Source organism: Rhinatrema bivittatum, chromosome 2, assembly GCF_901001135.1.
Source record: "Rhinatrema bivittatum chromosome 2, aRhiBiv1.1, whole genome shotgun sequence".
Classification (NCBI taxonomy): domain Eukaryota; kingdom Metazoa; phylum Chordata; class Amphibia; order Gymnophiona; family Rhinatrematidae; genus Rhinatrema; species Rhinatrema bivittatum.
Genome location: NC_042616.1, coordinates 764,809 through 790,706, shown reverse-complemented (window position 1 = coordinate 790,706; position 25,898 = coordinate 764,809). Strand labels below are relative to the sequence as shown.

Here is a 25,898-nt window from a genome sequence, read left to right as displayed (position 1 = left end):
TTGAACAAAGATACTTGCATGGCATCCACTATCGCTCTACTATTTTTAGTTTCTGCAGATGGGATTTTCCAGTCTACATCTGGCATATTAAAGTCACCTACGATCACCACTTCTCCCTTCTTACCTATCTTATGGATGTCTTCAACCAGCTCTCTGTCCAGCTCTTCCTTTTGGTTTGGAGGCCTGTAAACCACTCCAATATAAATGGATGCTCCGTCATCTTTTTTTAGGTCGAGCCATAGAGCTTCTTCCTTACCCCAACTTCCTTGTAGCTCAGTTGCTTGGATGTTTTGTCTGACATAAAGAGCCACACCTCCCCCTTTTCTATCCTTTCTGTCCTTCCTTAACAAGTTGTAGCCTGGTATTGTTGTATCCCATTCATGAGATTCTGTGAACCATGTTTCTGTTATAGCAACAATGTCTAATTCTGCCTCAGCCATTAGGGCCTGCAGATCTGGGATTTTATTTCCCAAACTATGAGCATTTGTGGTCATTACCTTCCAGGTACTCTCTTTAAGGTTATTGCATTTCCTGGACTCCTTATAAGATATTAGTTGAGATTTGTTATTCACTTCACTCTTCTTTTTGTAGTTGTGCCACTGTTGACAGAGTTATTCCTCTCAATTAGATTTTTCTTTTGGTTATGGATCCTGAAATACTGCATGCATTGTGTTTTTTCCCTCTTTTCTGGTAACACTTCAATGTTTTTCTCATGAACTTCTTCAGTTTTTAATATAGAGAAGGCTTGTTCTTTTTGCATTTGGTACATGGTGTGTCTCCTCATCACAGGTCTAATTCTACCAGAGCCCACTGTATTCCTGGATTTTAAAGAGTTTCTTAATGACCTGTTTGAGTGGGGGGGTATACCTGTTGACTGCTCTTCTGTCAAGAATGGGTGACTGTGGGTCCTTCCTGAGCCTAATGAATTTCCTTTTCTTGACTCCTGGTTTTTCTGTGATATTGGGGAATTATATTCTGAGTAATGCAATGTGGGTGTATTATTTTTAATTGAAGCTAATTGATTTTTAATGTCAGTCAACTCCTTTTTCAGGGAAGAGAGTTGTGCACAAATTGGGCATGCTCTAAGTTTCCAGATGCTTTCCCTCAAAATAAAGGCTCCACAGCAGTTACATTGGATAGTCCTCATCCTGGTAATTTAACCCAAATGGTCTTGTCTTCCCTGGCAGTGGTCCCAAAAAAAGAGCCAGGCAAATTTCGGCTAATTCAGAATCTATCTCCCCCCCGGGGCCTTGATGAATGATCACCTGTTGCTAGAGGACTGCACAGTCCAATAGCCTTATTGTGGGAGTGTGGTGAGGCTGCCTTAATGGCAAAAATTGGTATCCACCCATACAGTTTTCCTTTGTTGGGCTTTAAATTAAGAACATAAGAACATGCCATGCTGGGTCAGACCAAGGGTCTATCAAGCCCAGCATCCTGATTCCAACAGTGGCCAATCCAGGTCACAGGTACCCGGCAGGATTCCTAAATTACATAAGAACATAAGAAATTGCCATACTGGGTCAGATCAAAGGTCCATCAAGCCCAGCATCCTGATTCCAACAGTGGCCAAATCAGGCCACAAGAACCTGGCAATTACCCAAACACCAATGCTACCAGGTGCAATTACCCAAACACCATGCTACTGATGCAATTAATATTAGTGGCTATTCCCTAAGTAAACTTGATTAATAGCTGTTAATGGACTTATCCTCCAAGAACCTATCCAAACCTTTTTTGTACCCTGCTACACTAACTGCACTAACCACATCCTCTGGCAACAAATTCCAGAGCTTTATTGTGCGTTGAGTGAAAAAGAATTTTCTCCGATTAGTCTTAAATGTGCTACTTGCTAACTTCATGGAGTGCCCCCTAGACCTTCTATTATCCAAAAGTGTAAATTCCGTGACCAATATTATTTTGACACGTACAAGCTGTTGGGGTGCTCTGTGTCTTGTGCATATATCAAACTGTGAAGTTCCTTTTTGTGCTGGTTCATGATGCAGAGGGCTGGCCTGAATATCATCACATTACCTTGATGACTTCCTATTCATAGGGCCTGCAGAATCTGATTCTAATGACTGATTAATCCAAGAATACAAACTGTGGCTGGAGACTTCAGCATATCTTTAGCACATGAGAACACCGAAGGACCATTTCCTAGATATAAGAGTTGGATTTGGACAGCATGATTTCCAGATTGCCAGCTGACAAACTGCAGAAGCTGCTCAAGATGTTACACAAGTTGCTGCATAAAAACAGAAAAGTTCCAATAAAAGGAAAAGTAGTCCTTGTAAGTTGTGCTCTTTTATTCTATATTTGGTGAAGGCAGGTCTGTCTGTGTTGTGTGTGTATGTGACTGAGATGAGGTACTTTACTAGAGGTTTGTATCAGCCTTATTTGTTGTATATTCTCAATATTATATTGCACTTTTCATGGATAGGGCTACTGCTTTTTCATTTCTTGGAGTTAGTGCTGTGAAGTATGCCCGGTTTGATAAATGTGTATAGAGCGGGGTTTGTTTGTATTATTTTACAATGCACCTGGTAGTAGAGGGAGTTTGTGATGCTGTTATTAAGATGATACCAGAATCAGAATCATTTTTGTAGGGTGAGTTGTACAGGGAAATATCTTAGTTCTGCTCTGCACCCATTGTTAGGAAGTGGGGGATTCCTGTGGATGCACAGCATATGCTTACATTCAATCCCATGACGGTCACGTGTTCAGTGTGTCACGCATGTGAGCATCATCTCTCAGGTGTGTCCTGATGGAAAAAAGGTTGAGAACCACTGTTCTAAAGCATATGGGGACAGACTTAAAGATCTAAACATGTATACTCTAAAAAGCAGGATAGGAGAGCTATGATAGACATGTAAATACCTCAAAGATTTCCATGCACAGGAGGCAAGCCTCTTTCAATGGAAAGGAGACGCAAACCAGGGGTCATGGGATGCGGGTAAAAGGGGATCGACTGAGGAGTAATGTAAGAAAATATTTCTTCACAGAGATTGCAGTAGATGCATGGAACTGCCTCTCCCTTTGAAGTTAGAGAATGTCATTTTATTTTGTATACTGTTTTATCTTTGTATTTTATGGAATCGCACTGGACATGTTTTATGGAAGTTGCAAACTATAAGACTGTATGAATAAATCACAAGATGGATGGATAAAACAATAAATAAAGTATAGGCTAAACAGAGGATCTCTGAAGGGGTGGTAAAGCTTGTAAAGCTGTACAGTAGGTGTACATGTACAGACTTTGAAAGACACATAATGGCAGAAAACGACCATATGGCCTATGTTTCTATTGGACCAATATCAGTGTTTCTTTGCCTTCAATCAGTGCTCTGCATCAGTATCCCTCAATGCAGTTACCAATGAAGTAGACCCCGTCCCTTTCATAAGATGGGAGGAACTGAACAGTGCACTGTCTCCCATTCTTTATTAATGCTTGAGGCTATGAAGGACAAAGCCGTCTCACTACCAACTGCTGGAGCACCTGATTTCTTCAATGTCTCCGATGCTGATGGCACAGACATATCCAACCAAAGAGCTTTTCTATGAGCACCTGATTTCTATGAGCACCTGATTTCTTCAATGTCTCCGATGCTGATGGCACAGACATATCCAACCAAAGAGCTTTTCTATGAGCTCTAAGTGAGTTTGATGAGTCATCTTCCCACTTGTGCAGTATCCCCAGAGGTCACTGTGGTGCCCGAACACACAGCAGACAACGATCATGTTGATCTTTGGCCGACATGATGCAGCTGTACTTGGGACAACTGGACATTGAGTTTGGTGGCCATCAGTCCAAAACTAGCCAATGCAAAATCAGAACTCGATTAAGAAAGGAAAAATAACCCAACTAATGCACCAATACCAGTGCAGTCATGGACAAAAATAAAGAAAACAAAACAAAAAATAAAACATAAAATCTTCCTAGTGAGATATGGAGGAGAAAAGAATTTTTGAAAAAATGAGTCCCATGTAGAAAATCTTAAAAGAACTATAGAGGCAAAATTTTAAAAAAATGTTTTATCTCAGAGTGAAATGTCCAGCTCCACAGATAAGAACGTAATAGCGAGAGTCCCCGCACAATGAGCTTGCACATGCTCAGTAGAGCTCTGAAAGCTCTAGAAGCTGTGAAGTTGGTGGCACCAGCCGAGACTCAACTTGTAAGAATTCGCTCATTCATCATGTCCTTGGAGAACAATATATATATATATACAAAATATATTCCTAGTCTAAAGTTCACTCCACTCTCGCTAGATGTTGTATGTGTAAGCATGTAGGCGAGTGGCTTCCTGGGGAACTGCCCTACTTGTGTACACAGCTCCAACTTGTCACAGAAGTCGAATTAAAGTGGGAGGCTGAGGCAATCCGTTCCTCAGAAAGACATTGTATACAGAAGAACAAAAGACATGCTACAACATTCAGGGAGTAGAGGACATTAGTTAAATTACAGAAATACGTTTTGAATGGAGTACACAGAGTAATAATTTTGAATGTCAAATAGGAGACTGCTGCAGAGATGGTGAGCCAGAACACATCCCCCCCCCCCCCCCTCCCCCAAGTGGGATGAAGCATGCTTGGCACAGAAAGCCTTACGAGGGAATTTATTAGGTGAGCAGGCAGGAGAGTCTGGGGAAACTGATGAGTAGATAGGGAAGAGCAGGTGAGACATTTAGAATTGCATGGCTTCTATTAGAATGAGTATAATGAATGTGCAGAGAGACATTTTACAAATATCTGACGAGATGTATTAGATTTGTATTTAATGACTCTGCTCAGGGCAAGTTACAATCAGGTGCAAAGGAGGGGTTACAATTTAAAGAGTCTCCCATTCTGTCTCTATAGGAGAAATGCTTAGTATATGGAGGATGAAGTAACTTACCCGGGAGCATCATATGTTTTATTTTAGCTGATTTGGATTTTTACAAAATTTTTGTGATAGATTATTATGCATGTGTTATTGTGTATCGCTTCAGACAGTCCATCTGAACTAGGGAAATTGTCTAACAAGAAATTTTAAATAAATACATAAATAGGATTTGAACCCTGTCTTCTCTGACCTCAATTCACTAATCTAATTTCCTAGAAGCTAAGAATAGACATTGGCTTTAACAGAGTTTACCAATTCTGTAGCCAGAATCTCTCGCCTTGAACACTCCCCTAAATAGAAGATAAGAAAATGCACTTACCACTTTCAGCTCTGGCACAGATCTACTCAGCGTCCATTCTTGACTGTTCACAAAGGAGTCTGTAAGGAAACCACACAAAAAAATCCTTATTCAAAACATTTTAGAGGAAGTATATTTTAGAAGATGTTGCACCATACTCTTTTGCACGTACCCTGATTCACAGCAGTATTCTTTTCTCTATTAGAACAACATCACTTTCCCACACGATAGCCAGGGTGGACTCTCGACAACATTCCCCACAGACGGGCCGATATACAGTACTGTTAACCCTCTATTGGACGCGCGTTTTCGACGCGCTAGCGTTACCCCTTATTCAGTAAGGGGCCGAAAACGCGCGTCCAACCCCCCGAACCTAATAGCACCCGCAACATGCAAATGCATGTTGATGGCCCTATTAGGTATTCCCGCGCGATTCAGAAAACAAAATGCGCAGCCAAGCCGCACATTTTGCTTTCAGAAATTAGCGCCTATCCAAAGGTAGGCGCTAATTTCTTCGGGCACTGGGAAAGTGCACAGAAAAGCAGTAAAAACTGCTTTTCTGTGCACCCTCCGACTTAATATCATGGCGATATTAAGTCGGAGGTCCCGAAAGTTACCAAAAGTAAAAAAAAAAAAAAAAAATTTGAAGTCGGCCCACGGCTTGAAAACCAGACGCTCAATTTTGCTGGTGTCCTGTTTCCGAACCCGTGGCTGTCAGCGGGCTCGAGAACAGATACCAGCAAAATTGAGCGTCGGCTGTCAACCCGCTGACAGCCACCGCTCCGGTCCAAAAGAAGGCGCTAGGGACTCGCTAGTGTCCGTAGCACCTCCTTTTGCCTGTTTTTACCGCCGGGCCTAATTTGCATAGTGAATCGCGCGCACAGGAGAGTGGCCTGTGCGCGCACCGGGATCTCCCGCGGACTTTACTGTATCGGCCCGAGAGTAAGGTGAACAGTTATAATTCCTAGAAAAGTAACAGAGGGTAATAATGCAGCTTGATTCTCCTGTACCAGATGGTGTAACTTTGTGATACCAGAAGATAAATAGAGGCAAGATTTCATTTCTCACAGCATAATAATGTAACACCAGATCATGATTTAGCATTTCAAGGCATGCATGAAGATGGGAAGCAGGGGAGGACCTACTCTGTACAACATATGGAAAAAAATATTCAAATATCAAACATACAATCAGAGACCAAGAGAATGTGGCAGAAAGCTACAGAAATAGTCCCATTTGTATTGGCCCCTCTGGCCTGATTAAAAGGAACGTCTAGGCACACCTTGATATATTGCCTCTGCGTCTTCTGAACTCCAGAAGGAAACTTTTTGGCACAACGCAAGAACAGAGAGAAGCACTAGCAGTAAATCTGAGAGACTGGGATCAGACAGCATCCCTGGCTTATGAGCAAGGTTCATTCTTCTCAACTAGAGACATTACCACAGGAGGAGGGATGCGGCCTGTAGTGGAAAGGTTGCTTAGATGCATTAGACCCTATGATCACTGTCCCATGCCACTTATCCATGTGGGCACCAAGGATACCTATCCAACCAAACTGAACAAAAACAAGTTTCCTAAATTTAGCAGAATATACAATACTAGATAGCACTCAAAAAATAATTTTTTTCAGGACTATCATGAGGTTTTGAAGGAACACTGCATACTGAATAAGCATTAGTCACGCTGAATAATTCTTTTTTCAGTATTTCCCAAACTTTCTGCTAATTGTGAAAACTCTTAAAGTAGAGTGATTGCTGTTAGTTCACTTGAATGCATGAAAACAAAGGTTAACAAATAAAAACCATATATACAAGGCGATACTTTTTTTTTATTAAAAGGTAACACTCCTGTTCCTCCAGCTCTGACTAGATTAAACAAAATAGGGCATTGTCACATCTATTTTCATCTTTTGCTCATTCTATTCTGACCTAAGAGAAAGCAAATTTGCTTACCTTAAACTCCATAGACAGCAGGATGAATTAGCCATAATATGTGGGTGATGTCATCTGACGGTGCTGAATAGACCCATCTCTCTAAGCTCCTATGAGCTTTTGCTCTACTGATTACGTGCAGGAATTCCCATGTGGGCGTTGCCTCATGAGCCCCCTCACTCGATAACACAGCTAAGTCCAGCTACATAGTCCACCATCCAGGAAGGCGGGCAAGTATTTAGCATGGCTAATTCATCCTGTTGTCTACGGAGAACACTATTTAGGGTAAACAAGCTTGTTTTTTCTCTGTGGACATGCAGAGCTGAAATAGCAATGACATGTGAGTAATTCCAAGCTGAGGTTTCCAGCAAAGCGTTTACTAAATAAGCAACCTGGACCCTACCATAGAGAGAGTAGACTACTGGGAGAATAGGTAACTAAACTGCTTGTCCAAATTTACTGTCACTCTTTGCAAGACTGTCAATATTATAATGGGACATAAAGATGTGCACAAACAACCAAGCTGCAGCTTTGCAGATGTCTTTGAGAGGTGCCGCATGCAAATGGGCCCTGATGTAGCCATGACTAATTTGATGAGCCTTGATCACTTCTGTCACTGTACGCCTGCTAGTGAATAGCAGTGTGTGATACAATCTGCTAGCCAGTTGGACAATGTACGTTTGACAGCTACTTTGCCCAGTCTGTTAAGATTGTAAGAGATAAAATAATTGCAAGACCTAACAATATGGCTGAGTTCTTCTTTTTTAGTAAGTCAAAACTCTTTTACAGTCTAAAGAATAAAGGGCCTTTTCAACTTCTGTCTGCTAGTGATTGTTGCAGAGACCATTCATATGGATGAAAAATTGTTCAGATGATCTGCTAACGTGCTGAAGATCCCAGAAAAGTAGGTCACTTGCAGGGCAGCTTGCTTTTTGCTTACCCATTCCCAAATCTTTATCGCCTCCTGAGAAAGAGTTCATGACTCTGTGCTGCCCAGTATGGCTATTTGGTTAACAGTTTGAATAAAAATGGTCTTTCCTTGGAGATGAGTGAAAGTTGTTAGCAGGTATCTGATCAATTGCAATTCTAGGTGGTTGATATGAAATTGTCTAAGAATGACCAAGCTCCTTGAGCTCAAAAGGGTCCTGTGTGAGCCCCCAACATTTTGAGGAGGCATCCATCACCAAAGATATTTTGCAAGGAAGCAGATGGAGTAGTGCTCCCTCCTAAAGGATGAAGCGGTCTAGCAACCAACAAAATTCCAGCTTCATTTCTTGCGAAACCTCCATTTTGGTTGTCAAGGGTTGAGTTAGTTGGTCCCATTGGAAGCAGAGGTCACACTGCAGGAGCCATATGTGAAGGTGGTTTAATGAAACTACATGAATTGTTGCCACCATGTGGCTAAGAATGACGAGTACTTCCCTGGTCATTGACTGATCTGTGTTCAAGAGTCTGTATACAAAGGACATGAGTGTATTTGTCCAATCAGACGGTAGGAAAGCTTATTTGCAGAGAATATATCTATGCTTCATGAATCAGATTTTCTGGGGAAAAATTAGAGTTGAATTCTCAAAATTCGCTAGGAATCCTAAAGACTGAAAGAGCTGCATAGTCTTCTGCAGTGAGTTCAAAATGCTTTCCTGGGAATAAGTCATCACAAGCCAGTCGTCCAGGTAAGGGAAGACCCAGATGCCCTGTTCCTGAAGATGCACTGCCACTACAGCTTCACTTGATGAAGACCTTCGGTGCCACATAACAGGATGAAGGAAAGTACTCTGTGCATAGAGTGAGAAGAGTCACCCATAAAGCGCCAACAGTGAAAATAGGAAGGAAGAATGAATATGTGAATTTAAGCGACCTTTAGATTCACTACCCCCCCTTTTGAATGAAGGAAAATGTCATAATGCCTCTGTATCGCTCCAAAGTGAGACCGCACCTTGAATACTGTGTACAATTCTGGTCGCCGCATCTCAAAAAAGATATAATTGTGATGGAGAAGGTACAGAGAAGGGCTACCAAAATAAGGGGCATGGAACAGCTCCCTTATGAGGAAAGACTAAAGAGGTTAGGACTTTTCAGCTTGGAGAAGAGACAGCTGAGGGGGGATATGATAGCGATGTTTAAAATCAAGAGAGGTCTAAAACGGGTAAGAACATAAGAAAATGCCATACTGGGTCAGACCAAGGGTCCATCAAGCCCAGCATCCTGTTTCCAACAGTGGCCAATCCAGGCCATAAGAACCTGGCAAGTACCCAAAAACTAAGTCTATTCCATGTTACCATTGCTAATGGCAGTGGCTATTCTCTAAGTGAACTTAATAGCATGTAATGGACTTCTCCTCCAAGAATTTATCCAATCCTTTTTTAAACACAGCTATACTAACTGCACTAACCACATCCTCTGGCAACAAATTCCAGAGTTTAATTGTGCGTTGAGTAAAAAAGAACTTTCTCTGATTTAGTTTTTAAATGTGCCCATGCTAACTTCATGGAGTGCCCCCTAGTCTTTCTACTATCCGAAAGAGTAAATAACCGATTCACATCTACCCGTTCTAGACCTCTCATGATTTTAAACACCTCTATCATATCCCCCCTCAGTCGTCTCTTCTCCAAGCTGAAAAGTCCTAACCTCTTTAGTCTTTCCTCATAAGGGAGTTGTTCCATTCCCCTTATCATTTTGGTAGCCCTTCTCTGTGGATCGGTTATTTACTCTTTCAGATAATAGAAAGACTAGGAGGCACTCCATGAAGTTTGCGTGTAGCAACATTTAAAAACTAATCAGAGAAAGTTCTTTTTCACTCAACGCACAATTAAACTCTGGAATTTGTTGCCAGCGGATGTGGTTAGTGCAGTTAGTATAGCTGTGTTTAAAAAAGGATTGGATAAGTTCTTGGAGGAGAAGTCCATTACCTGCTATTAAGTTGACTTAGAAAATAGCCACTGCTATTACTAGCAACGGGAACATGGAATAGACTTAGTTTTGGGGTACTTGCCAGGATCTTATGGCCTGGATTGGCCACTGTTGGAAACAGGATCCTGGGCTTGATGGACCCTTGGTCTGACCCAGTATGGCATGTTCTTATCTTCTTATCTTCTTAAGGGATGAGTTATATGGAGCGAATTATTTTGAATCTCTCCCAGAGTATATGCTTATTAAGGCTCTTAAATGCAGGGTGGATCTCAGTCCAGTTTTCTTGGGGATAAGGAAGTAGCGGAAGTAGAACATCTGGCCATGCTGATTGGTCAGAACGGTTTCTTTTGTCCGCTGAATGCACTTCTAGGTGGAGTTGCGGTAAGTGAGACAGGATCCAATTCAAGACTAAGTAGTGAGGAAGTATGATGAGCCGACAAAAACAAGTGATATCCAGATTATACAATCTTGAGAGCTCAATGATCATTTGAGATCTTGCACTACTCCTCCAGATAGTGTTGGATTCACTCTCCTACTGGAGAGGAATGTGGCTGGTTTTGAAAGATGGTCAAAAACTTGATCCAGGTTTGGGCTGGACCTGCTGTATTGCTTCAGGCAGCAGCACTCATGTTGCTAACTTTGAGATGAAAGCTACACTACAAACAAAGATTTCATCCATACTACAAAAGATCTTGGAGTTACAATTGATAATGAAATAAACTTTAAGAAAATATCAGTAATATAATAAAAGAAGGTTTCTTTAAACTTCAAGTTTTAAAAAGAATTAAACCTCTTCTACACTTTCAAGACTATAAAACAGCTTTGCAAGCCTTAATTTTTTCAAAACTAGACTACTGCAATGCAATTCTCCTAGGTCTTCCAATCTCAACTATAAAACCTTTACAGCTTCTACAAAATGCAGCAGCTAGATCTTTATCCAACTGCAAAAGAACAGAACATATCACTCTGATTCTTAAACAACTTCATTGGTTACCAATCTCTCACAGGATAATATATAAAACCCTAACGCTAATCCACAAAGCTCTCTATAATAATAAAACTGAATGGATGAAAGACACACTTCTTTTTAAAGACTCTCTTAGAAACCTATGTTCAACAAATACTGGGCTTCTCTTAACTTCTTCACTAAGAATGATACACCATCAATTTACAAGAGGACGTGCTTTTTCCATTGCAGGACCAGCTTCATGGAATACGTTACCCACAGAAATAAGACTTGAAGAAGCTACTAAAACTTTCAAGAAAAAATTAAAAACTTGGCTTTTCAATAAAGCATTTACAATGTCTTAATATCAATAACCCCTCTATCACTTTCAATTATACCTTCCCCTTTACTCCCCTTTTTCCCACCCCCCTTCCATTTTATCAATCACTAACACTCTTTTCCATCCCTCTCTTGTTTCTCCCTCTTCTCAACCCCAATCTTTCATTGATTTTTAACATATTTGATAATTATATTTTGTAATACATATCCCATTTTTTCCCCTCATTTGTTATATTTATTACATTGTATCCATTTTTTAGTTAAAATTGTTATATGTAAACTGACGTGATGGCATTGCTGAATATCGGTATATAAAAGCAAATAAAATAAATAAATAAGTAAGTAAAGGCAGGATCCTGTCCCAATGAATTACTGGAATGGGCATCTATGGAAATTATTTTAAAAGCATAGAAAGGCCTCCTCAAACTAGACTGTTACTCCGATCCTGTGGATAAGGACTGGACTGTCACATGTTGCTCCTTTATCTGAGCTTGCCTCTGAAGAGGTGATCACCCAGGTAAGTGACATCTGCTAACTTGTAGTGGCATCATCACAGAAGTCCTACCGTGTAGACAGATGGAATCAGCATCAGTAGGATTTACCAAAGCTACTCCTGAAAAGGGTGGGAGGCTGCACACAGTCCAGTCAACACAGCACATGCAAAGACTGCACCCTTCTGAGCCTGCACATCCAGACGAGAAAACATGGAAAAGGTGTGTAAGGAAGACCACGTCACAGCTTGGCAAATGTTGATAAGAAACAACTAGCGAACCTCCACCCATGACATTGCCTGAGCTCTAGTGGAATGAGCCCTAATCTAAGTAGGCAATGATTTTTCAGCATCCACATATGCAGCCGTGACTACCTCCTTAATCCAGCGAGCTATCATAACCTACAAAGCCAGAGTGCCCTGCTTACTCCCGAAATGGAGAACAGGCGATCCATCTTTCGAAAAAATTCAGAAACGTCCAGATACCACACGACAAGTCTCTTGACATCCAAGGAGCGCAAGGAGCCATGGACTAATTCAAATGAAACTCTGAGATCACCTTAAGCAAGAACAGGATGTTACAGTACACAACTGTAACATCTCTGGAGTCTCCCAAAGGAACAGCTCCCAGCAAGACAAGGCCTGCAACTTGGAAATGCGACACGCAGAACATTTAGCCACCAGGAACACTGTGCAGTGAAAACGCAGGGCCTGCTAAAAAATCCAGCACCTGGTTAAGACTCCACAAAGGAACCAGCAACTGTAAGTGAGGCCAAAGGTATTTCACTCCCTTCAAGAAATGGGCCCACATCAGGATGGGACGATATGAAGACACCACTTACCACGCCTCTGAAACATGTAAGAGCCACAACCTGAGCCTTCAAGGAATTAAGGGCCAATCTCTTATTCAACCTATCCTGCAAAAAATCCAGGATAAGCAGAATCTTAACCGAACGAGGAAGAACGCCTCGCTCCTCACACCAGGCCTCAAACATTCTCCAAACCCACACATATGCTAAAGAAGTGGAGAACTTCCGAGAGTAAGGTAGCAATCACTGCAGAAGAATATCCACGCTTCAACAGGTGAGCCCTCTCAAGGGCTAAACTGTAAGACAGAACCAAGCTGGATCCTTGTGAAGAACCAGCCCCTGCTGCAACAGATCCATGTGTTGCGGAAGGCGAAGGGTTTCCTCCATCAGGAGACTCCGCAAATCTGCATACCATGGATGCCTGGGCCAATCTGGAGACACCAGGAGTACTAGCCCCCTGTAGATTTCAATTCTGCGAATAACCCTGCCCAGCAAGGGTCACGGAGGAAAGGCATAAAGCAACTTGTCTTCCAGCAAGACTTGTACGAGAGCATCGATGCCCAGGAACCAAGGATTTCTCCTGCGACTGAAGAATCGAGGAACCTTTGCATTGCGAGAAGTCACCAGCAGATCTCGAGACGGAAGGCTCCAGCAATCCACTATCAGCTGAAACACCTTGGGGGACAACGCCCATTCTCTGGGATCCAGACTCTCCCTGCTGAGAAAGTCTGCTTGTATGTTGTCTTTTCCTGCAATGTGAGAGGACAAGATCATCTAAAGATGTCCTTCCGCCCATTCCATAAATTGGTCTATTTCCTACCATACTTGCTGGCTCTTAGTTCCTCCCTGGCGATTGATATAGGCCACTGTCGTTGCATTGTCCAACATCACGTGGACCACTTGACCCAGTAGTTTGTGGTTGAACTGCAAGCACACCAACCTGACCGCCCAAGCTTCCAGGCAATTGACGTTCCAGAGAACCTCTTCTCCCATACAATGTCCCTGTGCCGTCAGTTCCTGACAGTAAGCTCCCCAACCCTGGAGACTCGCATCTGACATGAGCACCAACCAGTTCGGGGAGGACAAGGAAACCCTCTCTCAGAAGAGCCTCCTGCAACCATCAGTGGAGGTGAGAGCAGATTTCCCATCGGGCAAATGGAGCCGAACTGAATAATCCTGAGACTGCAGGTTCCAACGAGACAACAGTGAGCGCTTAAGAGGATGCATATGCGCCCTCGCCCAGGGCACCACTTCTAGGGGTGCTGCCAAGCAGAGCACCTGTAGTTAGTTCCACACCGTTGGGCGGATAGTGTTCACTAACTGACGTACCTGAGACATCAACTTTTGGATCCATGAGTCCAGTAGAAAAAGCTTGCCCAGCCTTGATCAAAACAAACTCCCAGATAATTCAACGACTTAGAAGGCCAGAGACTGCTCTTGGCCAGGTTCACCACCCAACCAAGCTCTTTCAGCAAGGAAATTACCTTGCTGATCACCAGACTACTCTCTCCCAAAGACTTTATTTATTTATATCTATATCTACATCTATATATATACACACACACACACACACACAGAGGTCCATATTTATTTTATTTAGATTTTTATATTCCGCTTCACGGCACTTCAAAATGTACATCAAAGCAAATTACATTAAGGTACTATAGGTATTTCCCTATCCCCACATGGCTTACAATATAATTTTGTACCTGAGGCAACAGATGGTAAAGTGATTTGCCCAAGATCAGAAGGAGCAACAGCAGGATGTGAACTGTAGTTTCCCTGGGTAGTAGCCTGCTGCTCTAACCACTATGCTACTCCTCCATTCTAGACGAAGGCCATCCTGCTCGCAGTGAAGATGAAGCAGGCCCAGGAGTCCCGCACGTGGCAAAGATGAAGCAGGCCCAGGAGTGCCGCAAACGGAGGCCAACCCGCTCACAGCGAAGATGGAACAGGTCTGTGTGTGTGTGTGTGTGTGTGTGTGTGTGTGTGTGTGTGTGCGAGCCTGCGGGGTGAGAAGATTGTGAAAGAGTGTGTATGTGAGAGAGAGATTGGGAGCTGGTATGTGTGAAAAAGGGATTGTGTGAATGTGAGGGTGCCTGTTTGTAAGAGAGGGAGCCTGAGTGAGGGTGTGTGAATATGTAAGAAAGAGCCTGTGTGAAGGGATCTGTGTATGTGAGAGAGAGAGAAGAGGAACCTGTGTGTGTAAGAGAGAAAACGAACCTGTGTGTAGGGGGGGTTAGCGAGAGAGGGAGTCAGTGTGGAGGGGAATGTGAGAGAGACATAGGTAGACTATGTGAGGGTGTATGTCTGAGAGAGAAAGACAGTCTGTATGGTGTATGTGCAAGAGAAAGAGGGCGCCTGTATGAGGGTGTGTGTGTATGTGAGAGAAAGAGAGAGAGAGGGAGACTGTATGAGGGGATGTGCATGTGCAAGAGAGAAAGAGAGGGAGCCTGTATGAGGGGATGTGTATGTACACAAGAGAAAGTGAGCCTGTGTGTGTAGGGGGGGGGGGAGGTGAGACAGAGAGAGGGAAAGAGGGAGCTTGTATGAGGGGCAGTATTGAGAAAGAGACCAAACTCGGAGAGCAGATAGAGTGGAAGGGGAGAGAAAGTGGCAGGTGGAGGAGTTGAGGTCTGAGGGCAAAGCAAATCAGGGGAGTAGGGAGAGGGAGAGCGAGTACCTGATTCCGGCGAAGCAGTACTGTAGAGAGAGAGATGTTTCTGTACTCACAGATGGTGACTGTAGATAGTTCTTCCAAGTAGAAGGTAGAAGTTACAGGCAGTGACACAGGGAACATGGGCCCTCGAGGAACGAGTACCGGTTTCCTGATAGCAGCACCTGAAAGAAGCAGAGAGGCCCCCGAGGAACGGGTACCCCGTTAGAGACCCCGAAGGGTAGTAAGAGTTCCAGATAGCACTGGAGTGGCAGAGTAGCTTAGGAACGGAGAGTGAATCCCATCCGTAAGGAATTCCTGTTGCTAACTCAACGAGCTAGCAAATGCAGTAGGCAGATATACCCTGGAGTCCGTGATGTCAGAACAGGGGGATGCCCCTGAGGTTCACGCCATCGTGGAAATAAAAGATGAGAGCGGCGTGCGAGCACATGCCCTAGAGGTACCTTGAAGGAGCATGGCGGGGAGGCAGCACCAAGCCGGTCCGGGGACAACCGGAGAGGTCGGCAAACAGATGCCGCGGTGGCCATCAGTCCAAGATGAGCGGGAGGAGCCGCAAGTAGAGAGAGGTAGGGCAGGGCGAAGAAGTCAAAGACCAACAGACGCAACATCTATTCCTATCAAAAAAAATAAAAAGTTGGGTGGACGGTCCTTGTGCTTCTGTCCACTCTAGATAGAACGCTAAAGCTCATTTGCAGTCCAAACTGTGCAGAGCTCGTTCACCTTGGTGCGAATGGGGCCTCAGAAACAATATTGGAAGGACGATGGACTGGTTAAGTTGGAAGTCCATCACTACCTTAGGCAGGAATACAAGACAACCGTCATGATAATACTTAGTGTAAAGGTGGATAAGTCACTAAGGCCTGGAGGTCGTTGACCCTGCATGCTGAGGTGACGGCCACTAAAAATATGACCTGCCAGGTCAGGTATTTCAGGTCACAGATGCAAAGTGGCTCAAAAGGTGCTTTCATCAGCTAAGCTTCCACCACATTGAGATCCCAAGACACAGCAGAAGGTCTCAACTGAAGCAGGCCCACATGAATTATATAACTATAGGCTCTACAGAGATGGGCATACCATCTACACCATGGTGGTATGTGCCAATTGCACTGAGATGAACTCTCACAGAGTTGGTTTTTAAACCAGCTTCTGATAGGTGTTGAAGGTAATCAAGCAATTTTTGTATGGGACAGGAGAATGGATCTAGGGCCTTCTGCTCACACCACACAGAAAATCTCCTCCACTTCAGTCCATGGGGCTTCTAGTGGAAGGCTTTCTAGAAGCCATCAGGACCCGAGACACATCCTCTGAGAGATCGAATGGTTGCAGAATAAACCTCTCAACATCCAGGCTGTGAGAGTGACAGGACCTGGACATTGGGATGTCGTAACCTACCTCAATTTTACATGATGAGATCTAGGGAAGTCCCCAGACTGATACGTCTCCAGATAGAAGACGATAATTTGGGTGATTTTAACCTACATAAAATGCTCCTAACAAAACTACAAATACTATTTCATTTTTAGAAGCCATGAAGGGTATGGGTTGGTTGCAATTAATTTTGGAACCCACCCATAATAAAGGTAATACTTTAGATTTGGTATTTTTTAATCCATCATATATCACTATACCCTTAGGTAAATACAAGAATGAAAAAGTACCCTGGTCTGATCATCATTTCATTTCTTTTTCTGCAAACATTGTAAAACAAGATAAAATGGAATATACTAGCAGAATCATGAAAATTAGAAAAAAGTTCACTACTGAAGATTTTCTTATAGCTTTTGGTGATAAATTACCCACAATTCTGCATGAAGATATAGAAAAAACAGTTGATAGCTGGAATAAGTCTATCATTGATATGTTAGACTCTATAGCCCCATTAAGATCTATTAATTTACATAAGAAAAAAATCTAATCATCAATGGTATACAGATACGCTACGTAATTTAAAAGCATCGTTAAGAAAAAAAGAAACGTTTTTGGAGGAAGCATAAAAACAGCCAAACAAAAAACAGCTATTTTGCAACATTAAGACTATATAGACAAGAGATAAATGCAGCAAAAAAGAAATATTATGCTAATAAAATTAACCTTGCTAACAAAAATCCAACTGTTCTATTTAATATTGTTAAATCTGACTTCTCCTTTAAATTTCAATTCTCCTGAAATTGAGAACGACACTTGTGACAAAATAGCAGTATTTTTTAAATCTAAAATTGAGAATATTACGTCTGAATTTAAAGATTTACCTTATCCCCACTTATTCAGATTCCACTCCATTATACAACTGGAGTTCGTTTGAAACAATATCTACAGAAGCTACCTTCTAGCAATTCTGAAACCTTTATTTATATACTATTTATGTTAAACTATTTATACCGCCTTCCTCTTTTCAAATGTTTAATCCCTCTTGTTACTTAAGACATAGCTGAATGTTTACCATGTTATTGTGAATATTGTTACCATGTTATAATGTAAAATAGGGCGGACCTCGCCCTTACCCTCTCAGTTCCTGTAAACCAATGTGATATTTCGATCGAATGTCGGTATATAAAAGAAAATAAATAAACAAATAAATAAATAAATAAATAAATAAATAAAAAAAATACAGATACAGTTCAAAAGATAATAAGTAAACAAAAACCATCTAATTCTCCATTGAATCCTTGTTCGGGTTCTAACTTTAAAGATTTAGGAGAACATTATCCTGATATAATCTGTTGTATAATAAACCAATCCTTAGAAACTGGATATTGTCCACATCAGTTCTCTGATGTGGACATCAGAGAACTGATGTCCACATCAGCTCTGCACCCCCTTCCGGACTTTGCACAATATGTAAGAGATCTTGGTGTAATTCTTGACACCCAATTCAACCTGCAAAAATTCATCACCACCACCCTTAAGGAATGCTACTTCAAGCTACACACACTCAAAAAACTAAAACCTCTTCTGCATCCTAGCGACTTCAGAACTGTGCCTCAGGCACTCATTCTATCCGAAATAGATTACTCAAATGCCATCCTACTAGGCCTTCCTAAAAATGCCACAACCCCACTGCAACTCCTACTAAACGCAGCTGCACGCATACTAACAGGCACACGCAGAAACGAACATATCACACCCATCCTCAAACAACTACATTGGCTCCCCATATCTTCAAGAATACTCTTTAAGACCCTAACTCTCATACATAAAGCCATCCACAATCCAAACATGCTCTGGTTCTCTGACACCCTCCACCTTCGTACTACCTCAAGACCAACCAGATCACCATACCTTGCAACAATACCCACTCCCCCACCCAAACTATCCCACCTCGCATCCACTAAACAACGCTCCATCTCCTTAGCTGGTCCCAAGCTGTGGAACTCAATGCCCACCAGTCTACGCCTCGAGCGCTGTCCAAAGAAATTCAGACAGAAACTTAAGACATGGCTTTTCACGCATGCCTACTCCTAATCCACCCTCCCAGCTCCATTCCTCCTCCTCTACCCCATTCCGAAACCACCCACCCACCCACCCAGTTCCATTCTTCCTCCTCTACCCCATGCCAACCCCCTCCCCTTCCCATCCAACCTTCTATCACTCTCTAATCAAGCCTCTCCTCTCCCCCCAAGTTCGTCCCTTCCCCCCCCCTCGTCTTGTATATAGAATGTACATAAATTCTCCATCCTGTAAATAAACCTCCCCCAATTCCGCCTTTGTTCTCTGTATACACATAAAATTCCCAATTGCTTCCCTGCCCCACCCTAGTTATAATATCAGTTGCAATGTAAAGCCCAGTTGGCTGAATTTTCTGTTGTCTGGAAACTGATGTGATGTCTCATGCGAATGTCGATATAGAAAAATGCTAAATAAATAAATAAATAGATAGATAGAATCAGTTGAAACAAGCCTCTATTACTCCAATTCAGAAGAAAAAGTCTATCTCGTGGTCAGACTTTTCTAATCTTAGACCTATTGCCAATCTGACTTCCTTGTCTAAAACAATGGAATCCTTCATCCTACGTCAACTGAATGATTATTTGTCAGAACATGATATATTACACCCAAATCAACATGGTTTTAGAAAAGGCTATTCAACAGAAACACTTCTGCTTTCTTCATTTGATACTTACATAAGAGGATTTGACTCAAACACAGATTTTTTGTTAATACTACTAGATATATCTGCTGCGTTTGAGATACGCTGGATCTCAAATACTTTTGTCTAGACTTCAGTTGATTGGGCTACAAAATACGTTACTTAATTGGTTTAGCAGCTATTGTAAACTGATCCGCGTGTTTTCAAGTAAAGGCTTAAAGGATAAATATTCTCAAACCTATACTCAAGCTACGGGAGTCCCACATGGGTCTTCTTTGTCTCCAGTATTATTCAATGTCTACCTACTACTGACTGTGTCCAAGCATTCTATCAGCATAGGTATTCAATTTAAAAATCTATGCAGACGATATACAACTTTTCATCCCGTATAAATCCTCTTGGTCCGACACTATCTCATTATGCAAAATCTATATAAAGACATTGAAACAATGGCCATGTCACAGTAGACAACTCAATACTAAAAAAAAACGGAGTTTCTACTGTTAAGCGTTTATAGAAAATCCCGTAAACCATCCCACATCTTCTATTATATTGGGAAATGAAGTGATTGAAATCAAAAAAGTGGGTCATAATCTAGGAGTAACAGTTGGATAAACCAAGTTTATCTCTAATAAATCATGTTGCAAGTTAGTAAAAAAAAACTCTGTCTTTAAATTACACGTTAAAAAAGACTAAAACCTTTGCTATTCCAAAGTGGATTTTCAAACTGTTCTCCAATCTCTTATTTTTGTCCGCTTAGATTATTGCAATGGTTGTTTTTGGGTCGCACTACTCCACTTTAAAACCTCTGCAACAGATTCAAAATGCTGCAGCTCGTTTATTAACTGGAACACCAATGAGGAAATCACATCTCGCCTATCCTATCCAAGTTACATTGGCTTCCAATTAAGTCTCGAATCAAATATAAAAGTGTAAATCCATTATTCATTCATTAATTCACGACCCTGATTCAACGTGGTTATGTGCCGCACTGCGGCTTTAGTAAACCAACAAGAAGCCTCAGATCTGCGAACAAAAATTTATTGGATGTTCCTAAGATTAAGCTCGCTAGATTGAATATAACTAGAGAAAAAGCTTTTTAGGTAGCAGGCCCTCTACTTTGGAATTCACTTCCAAATACTATGAGACAAATTGTTAATCACAAAGAATTTAAAAAAATCAGTTTAAAACTTATGTTATTCAGAGAGCATTTGCGGATCTAGAAATAGATTCGCAAAATTCTCTCTGATCTGCAATTTACTGTTTCTCTCAGTTACCTATACTCTGATTTGGTATTCTCAGACGAAATATGGTGTAATTTTTTCTTTAAGGTTTTTTTTCTATCTTGTTTATTGTAAAAAACTTAGTTTAGTTAATACTTATACTTTAAGGAGATGTTTATTAGAATTAGGGTTTAATGAATATTTTGTAATTTTTTTTTCTTTACTGTGCTATTTTTTGTTTTTTAGAATTTTTTTCTCTTAATTTGATGTTTATTATTATTTACCAATGTTTATTTACTTGTTTTATCTCCGATTTTTTATTTTTATCTCTTGAAAACCGTTATGCAAACCACTATACTATCAAAACTTGACTATTGCAACTCACTGCTAATAGACCTTCCAGCTTCCACAATCAAACCCCTCCAAATCTTACAAAATGCCATGGCTCGCATCCTTACAAACTCAAGAAAGACTGATCATATTACTCCCATATTACAAAACCTCCACTGGCTACCAATCACCTATCTCTCTCAATACAAAACACTTACTATCATACATAACACGCTATATAAAAATAACTCCCCCTGGATCGAAGATATGCCACACTTCCACCAGGCCAACCGTCCTACCAGCAACTCCCTTGCGGGCACCCTCCACACCCCCTTCACTCAAAATTGCTCACCTCACAAACACCAGAGCGAGAGCCTTCTCCATCGCCGGCCCCACCCTTTGGAACTCCCTCCCCACCGAGCTCCGACTAGAACCTTCACTTAATCAATTCAAAAAAGGAATCAAGACCTGGTTATTTAAACAGGCCTATCCCAACGCCTCTCAACCCTAGCATTTGACTTCTCCTCAACACTCATTATTTCCCTCTCCCTAGTACAGTGTCCCCCCCGCCCCCCTACACACCCTCCCTCCCTCACCACCCCCATCCATTTTATGGCTTCCTGATATTCAGTCACCACCTCTCCTTCCCATCGCCAACCACCTGCCCCCCTTGTACGTTCCTACCCCACCCCCGCCTCCCCTATGCGCTTCATCCCCCACCCCCGCGCTACCCCCCACTCTGTCGCCTCTTGTATATAATTAATTTATGTCCAACCTGGTTAACCACATGTAATCTCATTTAATAACTGTGGCGCCCGTTGGCTCTACAGTAAAGTTTGTCACCTTTTAACTTCCTATCCTTCCTCCATCTATCATTGTAATTTCCTTTCTCAGTTGTCTGTATAACCGCCATGAATGTTTTTTTTTTACGAATGCCGGTATATAAAAGTTATAAATAAATAAATAAAATAAATAAATAAACAAACAATCTCTGTAAACCGTTTTGGGTCAACTTTTTGTTCGTGAAAAGATGGTCTAGAAATGTTTTTAAATAAATAAAATATCTGTCTCGACCAATAAGGGGCTATGAGGTTCATAATCTCTTTGTTCCTCGCGGAGTTTCAAAAGAGTCTTTGCCACAAAGGGAATCTGAAGTAATGTGTACAGAAGACCTCTGCTCCAGTGATGGGCCAGGGTGCCAAGACTGGTTTGCCATCTGTCCTCTACAGGGAGCAGTACCAAGTCACCTTTCTGCTGCAAAGGGATGTGAAAAGTTCCAGTTCCGGACCTCCACCAGAGGTGGAATATCAGATTCTCAACCCCCGGGTCCAGGGACTACTCGTGGGTCTGAAGGCATGACTAAGACTGTCTGCTAAAACATTCTCCATCCGGCCAGTTAAATGGCCCTGAGAACCATCCCATGAGACAGGACCCAGGAGCCAGTACCCCCCTGCTTGTTGATATACCACATCACTACCTGGATGTCAGTTTGGATCAGGACAACTTTGTTGGACAGCCGATCTTTGAAAGCCCATAGCACATACCTAATCGCCCAGAACTTCATGAAATCGAGATGGAAACAGCTTTCATGGGCAGACCAGAGACCCTGGGTCGTGAGCTCAGCTACACGAGTTCCTCATCCCAGGGTGATCGCATCAATGGTTGGACAATTTGGGTAGGACAACTTCAGAATGAGATCCTCCGTTCCAGATTTGAAGGTGCCTGCTACCATGACAAAGATTCCTGGAGGGCCAAGGTAATTCAGATGCAATCCTGGAGGTTCTGTGTGGCCTGTTGCCACTGTGACTTCAAGGTCCATTAGACCCTGCACAAGTGTAGTCCTATCAAGGGGGTGGCATAGACACTTGCAGTCATATTGCCCAACAACTTCAAGATGTGTCAGGCTGACACCTGTTGGCTCTGCTGAATCTCTGCCGCAATTGAAGTTCTAAAAGAACTAAAAAATGAAATTTCAGCACTATTAGTAAAAATTTGTAACCTATTATTAAAGTCATCCGATGTACCTGAAGATTGGAAGATGGCCAATGTAACCCCTATATTTAAAAAGAGATCCAGACGTGATCTGGGAAACTATAAACCAATGAGCCTGACTTCAGTGCAGGGAAAAATCGTGGAAACTGTTATAAAAAATAAAATCACAAAACATTTAGATAGACATGGTTTGATAGGACACAGCCAACATGGATTTACCCAAGGGAAGTCTTGCCTCACAAATCTACATTTTATTTTTAAGGGGTGAAAAACATGTGGACAAAGGTGAGCCAGTATTTGTGGTGTATTTGGATTTCCAGAAGGCATTCAACACAGCCCCGCATGAGAGGCTTCTAAGAAAACTAAAAAGTCATGGGATAGGAGATGATGTCCTTTTATGGATTGCAAGTTGTTTAAAAGACAGGAAACAGAGAGTGGGATTTAAATGATCAGTTTTCACAGTGGATAAAGGTAAACAGTGCAATGCCTCAGGGATCTGTACCTGGACTGGTGCTTTTTAATATATTTATAAATGAAGATTGTCTTTACCTCAACCAGCAATTCCATCAACCTCAATGGGTATGACAGCAACAAAACAGAATCCTAACTTCACAACTGCAAAGAGCACACCAAAAAACAAAGCAGTCATTTGACAAGTAAAAAACAAAACACCTACATCTCCAAACAACTAGAATTGACTATGAATTACTAAGGCAAAATTTTCAAACTAGAAGCTTTCCAAGCCAGAATTCCGAACACCAAGAACCTCCATAAAGAATCACATAGCAGAATACTTTGTTAAATTCTTCATGGATAAAATTCATGCTATGTACTCCTCCTCTAGTGCCTGCCTGTCCCATCTCACTAAATACAGTTAGCTCCTCTCCAGTCTTGTTGCATCACCTCAGCTGTCCTGTGACAGTATCCCACTGTCTGACTTCAGGAGCCTCACCTCACAGTCTCCAAGTCTTACAAAATACTGCTCCCAGAATATTAGTAGGGACCAAAGCAATTGACCACATAAGCCTAATTTTATATCAGCTGTACTAACACCAATCAAAATCAGGATACAATTAATAAACCCTTTGTTTCATCTTTAAATACGTGAATAAAAAATGCTTCTGGGTATCTCTCCCAACGTCATTCCTCCTACACTCCCCACTAGAGAACTCTTGAGCCCAACTGCTATGCACCAAAACTCTGTTATGAGGTACCATTACCCCCATTACCTAACTTTCTGGAAAAAAAAATGCTAAGGCATGGCTGTTAAAGCAGGCCTTGTCCTAGACTGCCTGGTAGGGCCTTCCTGTCCAATGACTTGACCAAAAACTATAACAAACTTCGACATCCTCTGAGCTTTGTATTCAAGATTCTTAATTCATCTGCACCAGATACTAACACAGTTAATATATCCCTACTTGTGCATTGGCTTTTGTCACCCAATAGTCCCTTGATTTACTCTAGATGTTAGCAGCACGAGATGACAACTTAAAAACTTCCTCCCCCTCCCAAACTTATACTTCTAAAACTCTATCTAGACACAACCCACTTAGCTCATAACCTATCAGTAAAAATGCCCTACAAGTGTGTTCTGGTTCCAAGAATAAAGAAACTTGAAATGCTACTATGACTGTACATTTGATTCAATTATGATTACAAATGACCTTGTAACTAACACTGCTGTACCTATAAGTTTTATTTAAATTTAATTGTAATCTGCCTAGAGGCCATTCTTGGAAAAAAAGAGGAATATATCATGTTTATAAATAAATTACATCTGGGTGGCTGAGGGTTGTATTAAGTCTCTACCAGGATACAGAGAATCAAAGAGAAAGCAAAAAAAGAACTGACTTGGGTATGAAGAAATGTCCAATAAGCAGCCAATCTTCTATAGTTTACAGCTGAGATATATCCTTGCAGAGTACACAAGAATAATTGGACACACTGGATGAGCCAACCAATCTTCTAACATCATCTATGTTACAGCCATGTATTATGTTACATCCATCCACTACGAAACACAGAACTGAACCACAAGGTAGGACGAGGTCACAACATGCAACAAACATATTTACAAAAACTATAGAATTTGACCTGCTTCTCATGCTGCCCCACGACAACTCCACTCCACAGTTTAATCCGAATACTTGGGAATACCACTAATGGTGAAAGATTAGTCAAGCCTTGAAAGGAACAGGCTACCTTGTCTATGTCATGCCCAACCAATACATTACAATCTCAGCACAACTGCACCAGCCACAACAGCAGCTCTCTCTCCAAATAGCTTTCTAAGAAGCATAAATCTGTGAAAGGCTGTGATCTCAGAGGGGAAGAAATGATGTCCAGCACTAGAAAGGATATGCACGGTGCCTTCAAGAATCTGGAAAATGTTTAACTGAATTGTTTATATTGTTATAGATCAGAGGTGGCCAACTCCAATCCTCAAGAGCCAAAGACGCCCTCCACCACACGACACCCAAAGAAACCTCAGATCCAAGAACACCAACCTGCTAAACATACCCTCCGCAAAACAAGCCCACCTCACCACAACCAAAGAACACGCCATATCAATAACTGGCCCTTCATTATGGAACACATTCCCCGCACAACTCAGAATGGAAACATCTACCCAGTCTTTCAAAAAAAATCTAAAATCCTGGTTATTCCAAAAAGCCTACCAGCCCACAGGTCTAACCTCCTTCCCCCTCACCATATCATGATAAAATGAAAATGTTACAATACTACTAACATCCTCCATGCTTCTTATGTACCTATTCACACAATGCAATAATTCTTGAGATGCGTAACACAATAAGTGCCACTAAGTTTCCTTTGTAGTTATCTATACAATGTAACAATTCTTGAGATGCCTACCTCCTAATAATTATACTGATGCTGAGTCGTTAAGTTGTTTTTGAGGTACCCCCGTTACAATGTAATCCCATTAATTGTTGAGTTGCCTCCGTTACAATGTAAAAATATTA

General features: G+C 41.7%; 1 protein-coding gene across 2 annotated transcripts in view; it reads right to left on the bottom strand.

Annotated features, from left to right (window-relative positions):
- The window catches only part of AGAP3 (ArfGAP with GTPase domain, ankyrin repeat and PH domain 3), a 1,011,227-nt gene that overhangs the window by 839,312 nt on the left and 146,017 nt on the right, over positions 1–25,898 (bottom strand). For both annotated transcript variants that reach the window (XM_029587235.1, XM_029587233.1), the window contains exon 2: positions 5,202–5,260. In XM_029587235.1, the coding sequence (XP_029443095.1) occupies positions 5,202–5,260 (59 nt within the window). The remainder of the gene's footprint in view (positions 1–5,201; positions 5,261–25,898) is intronic.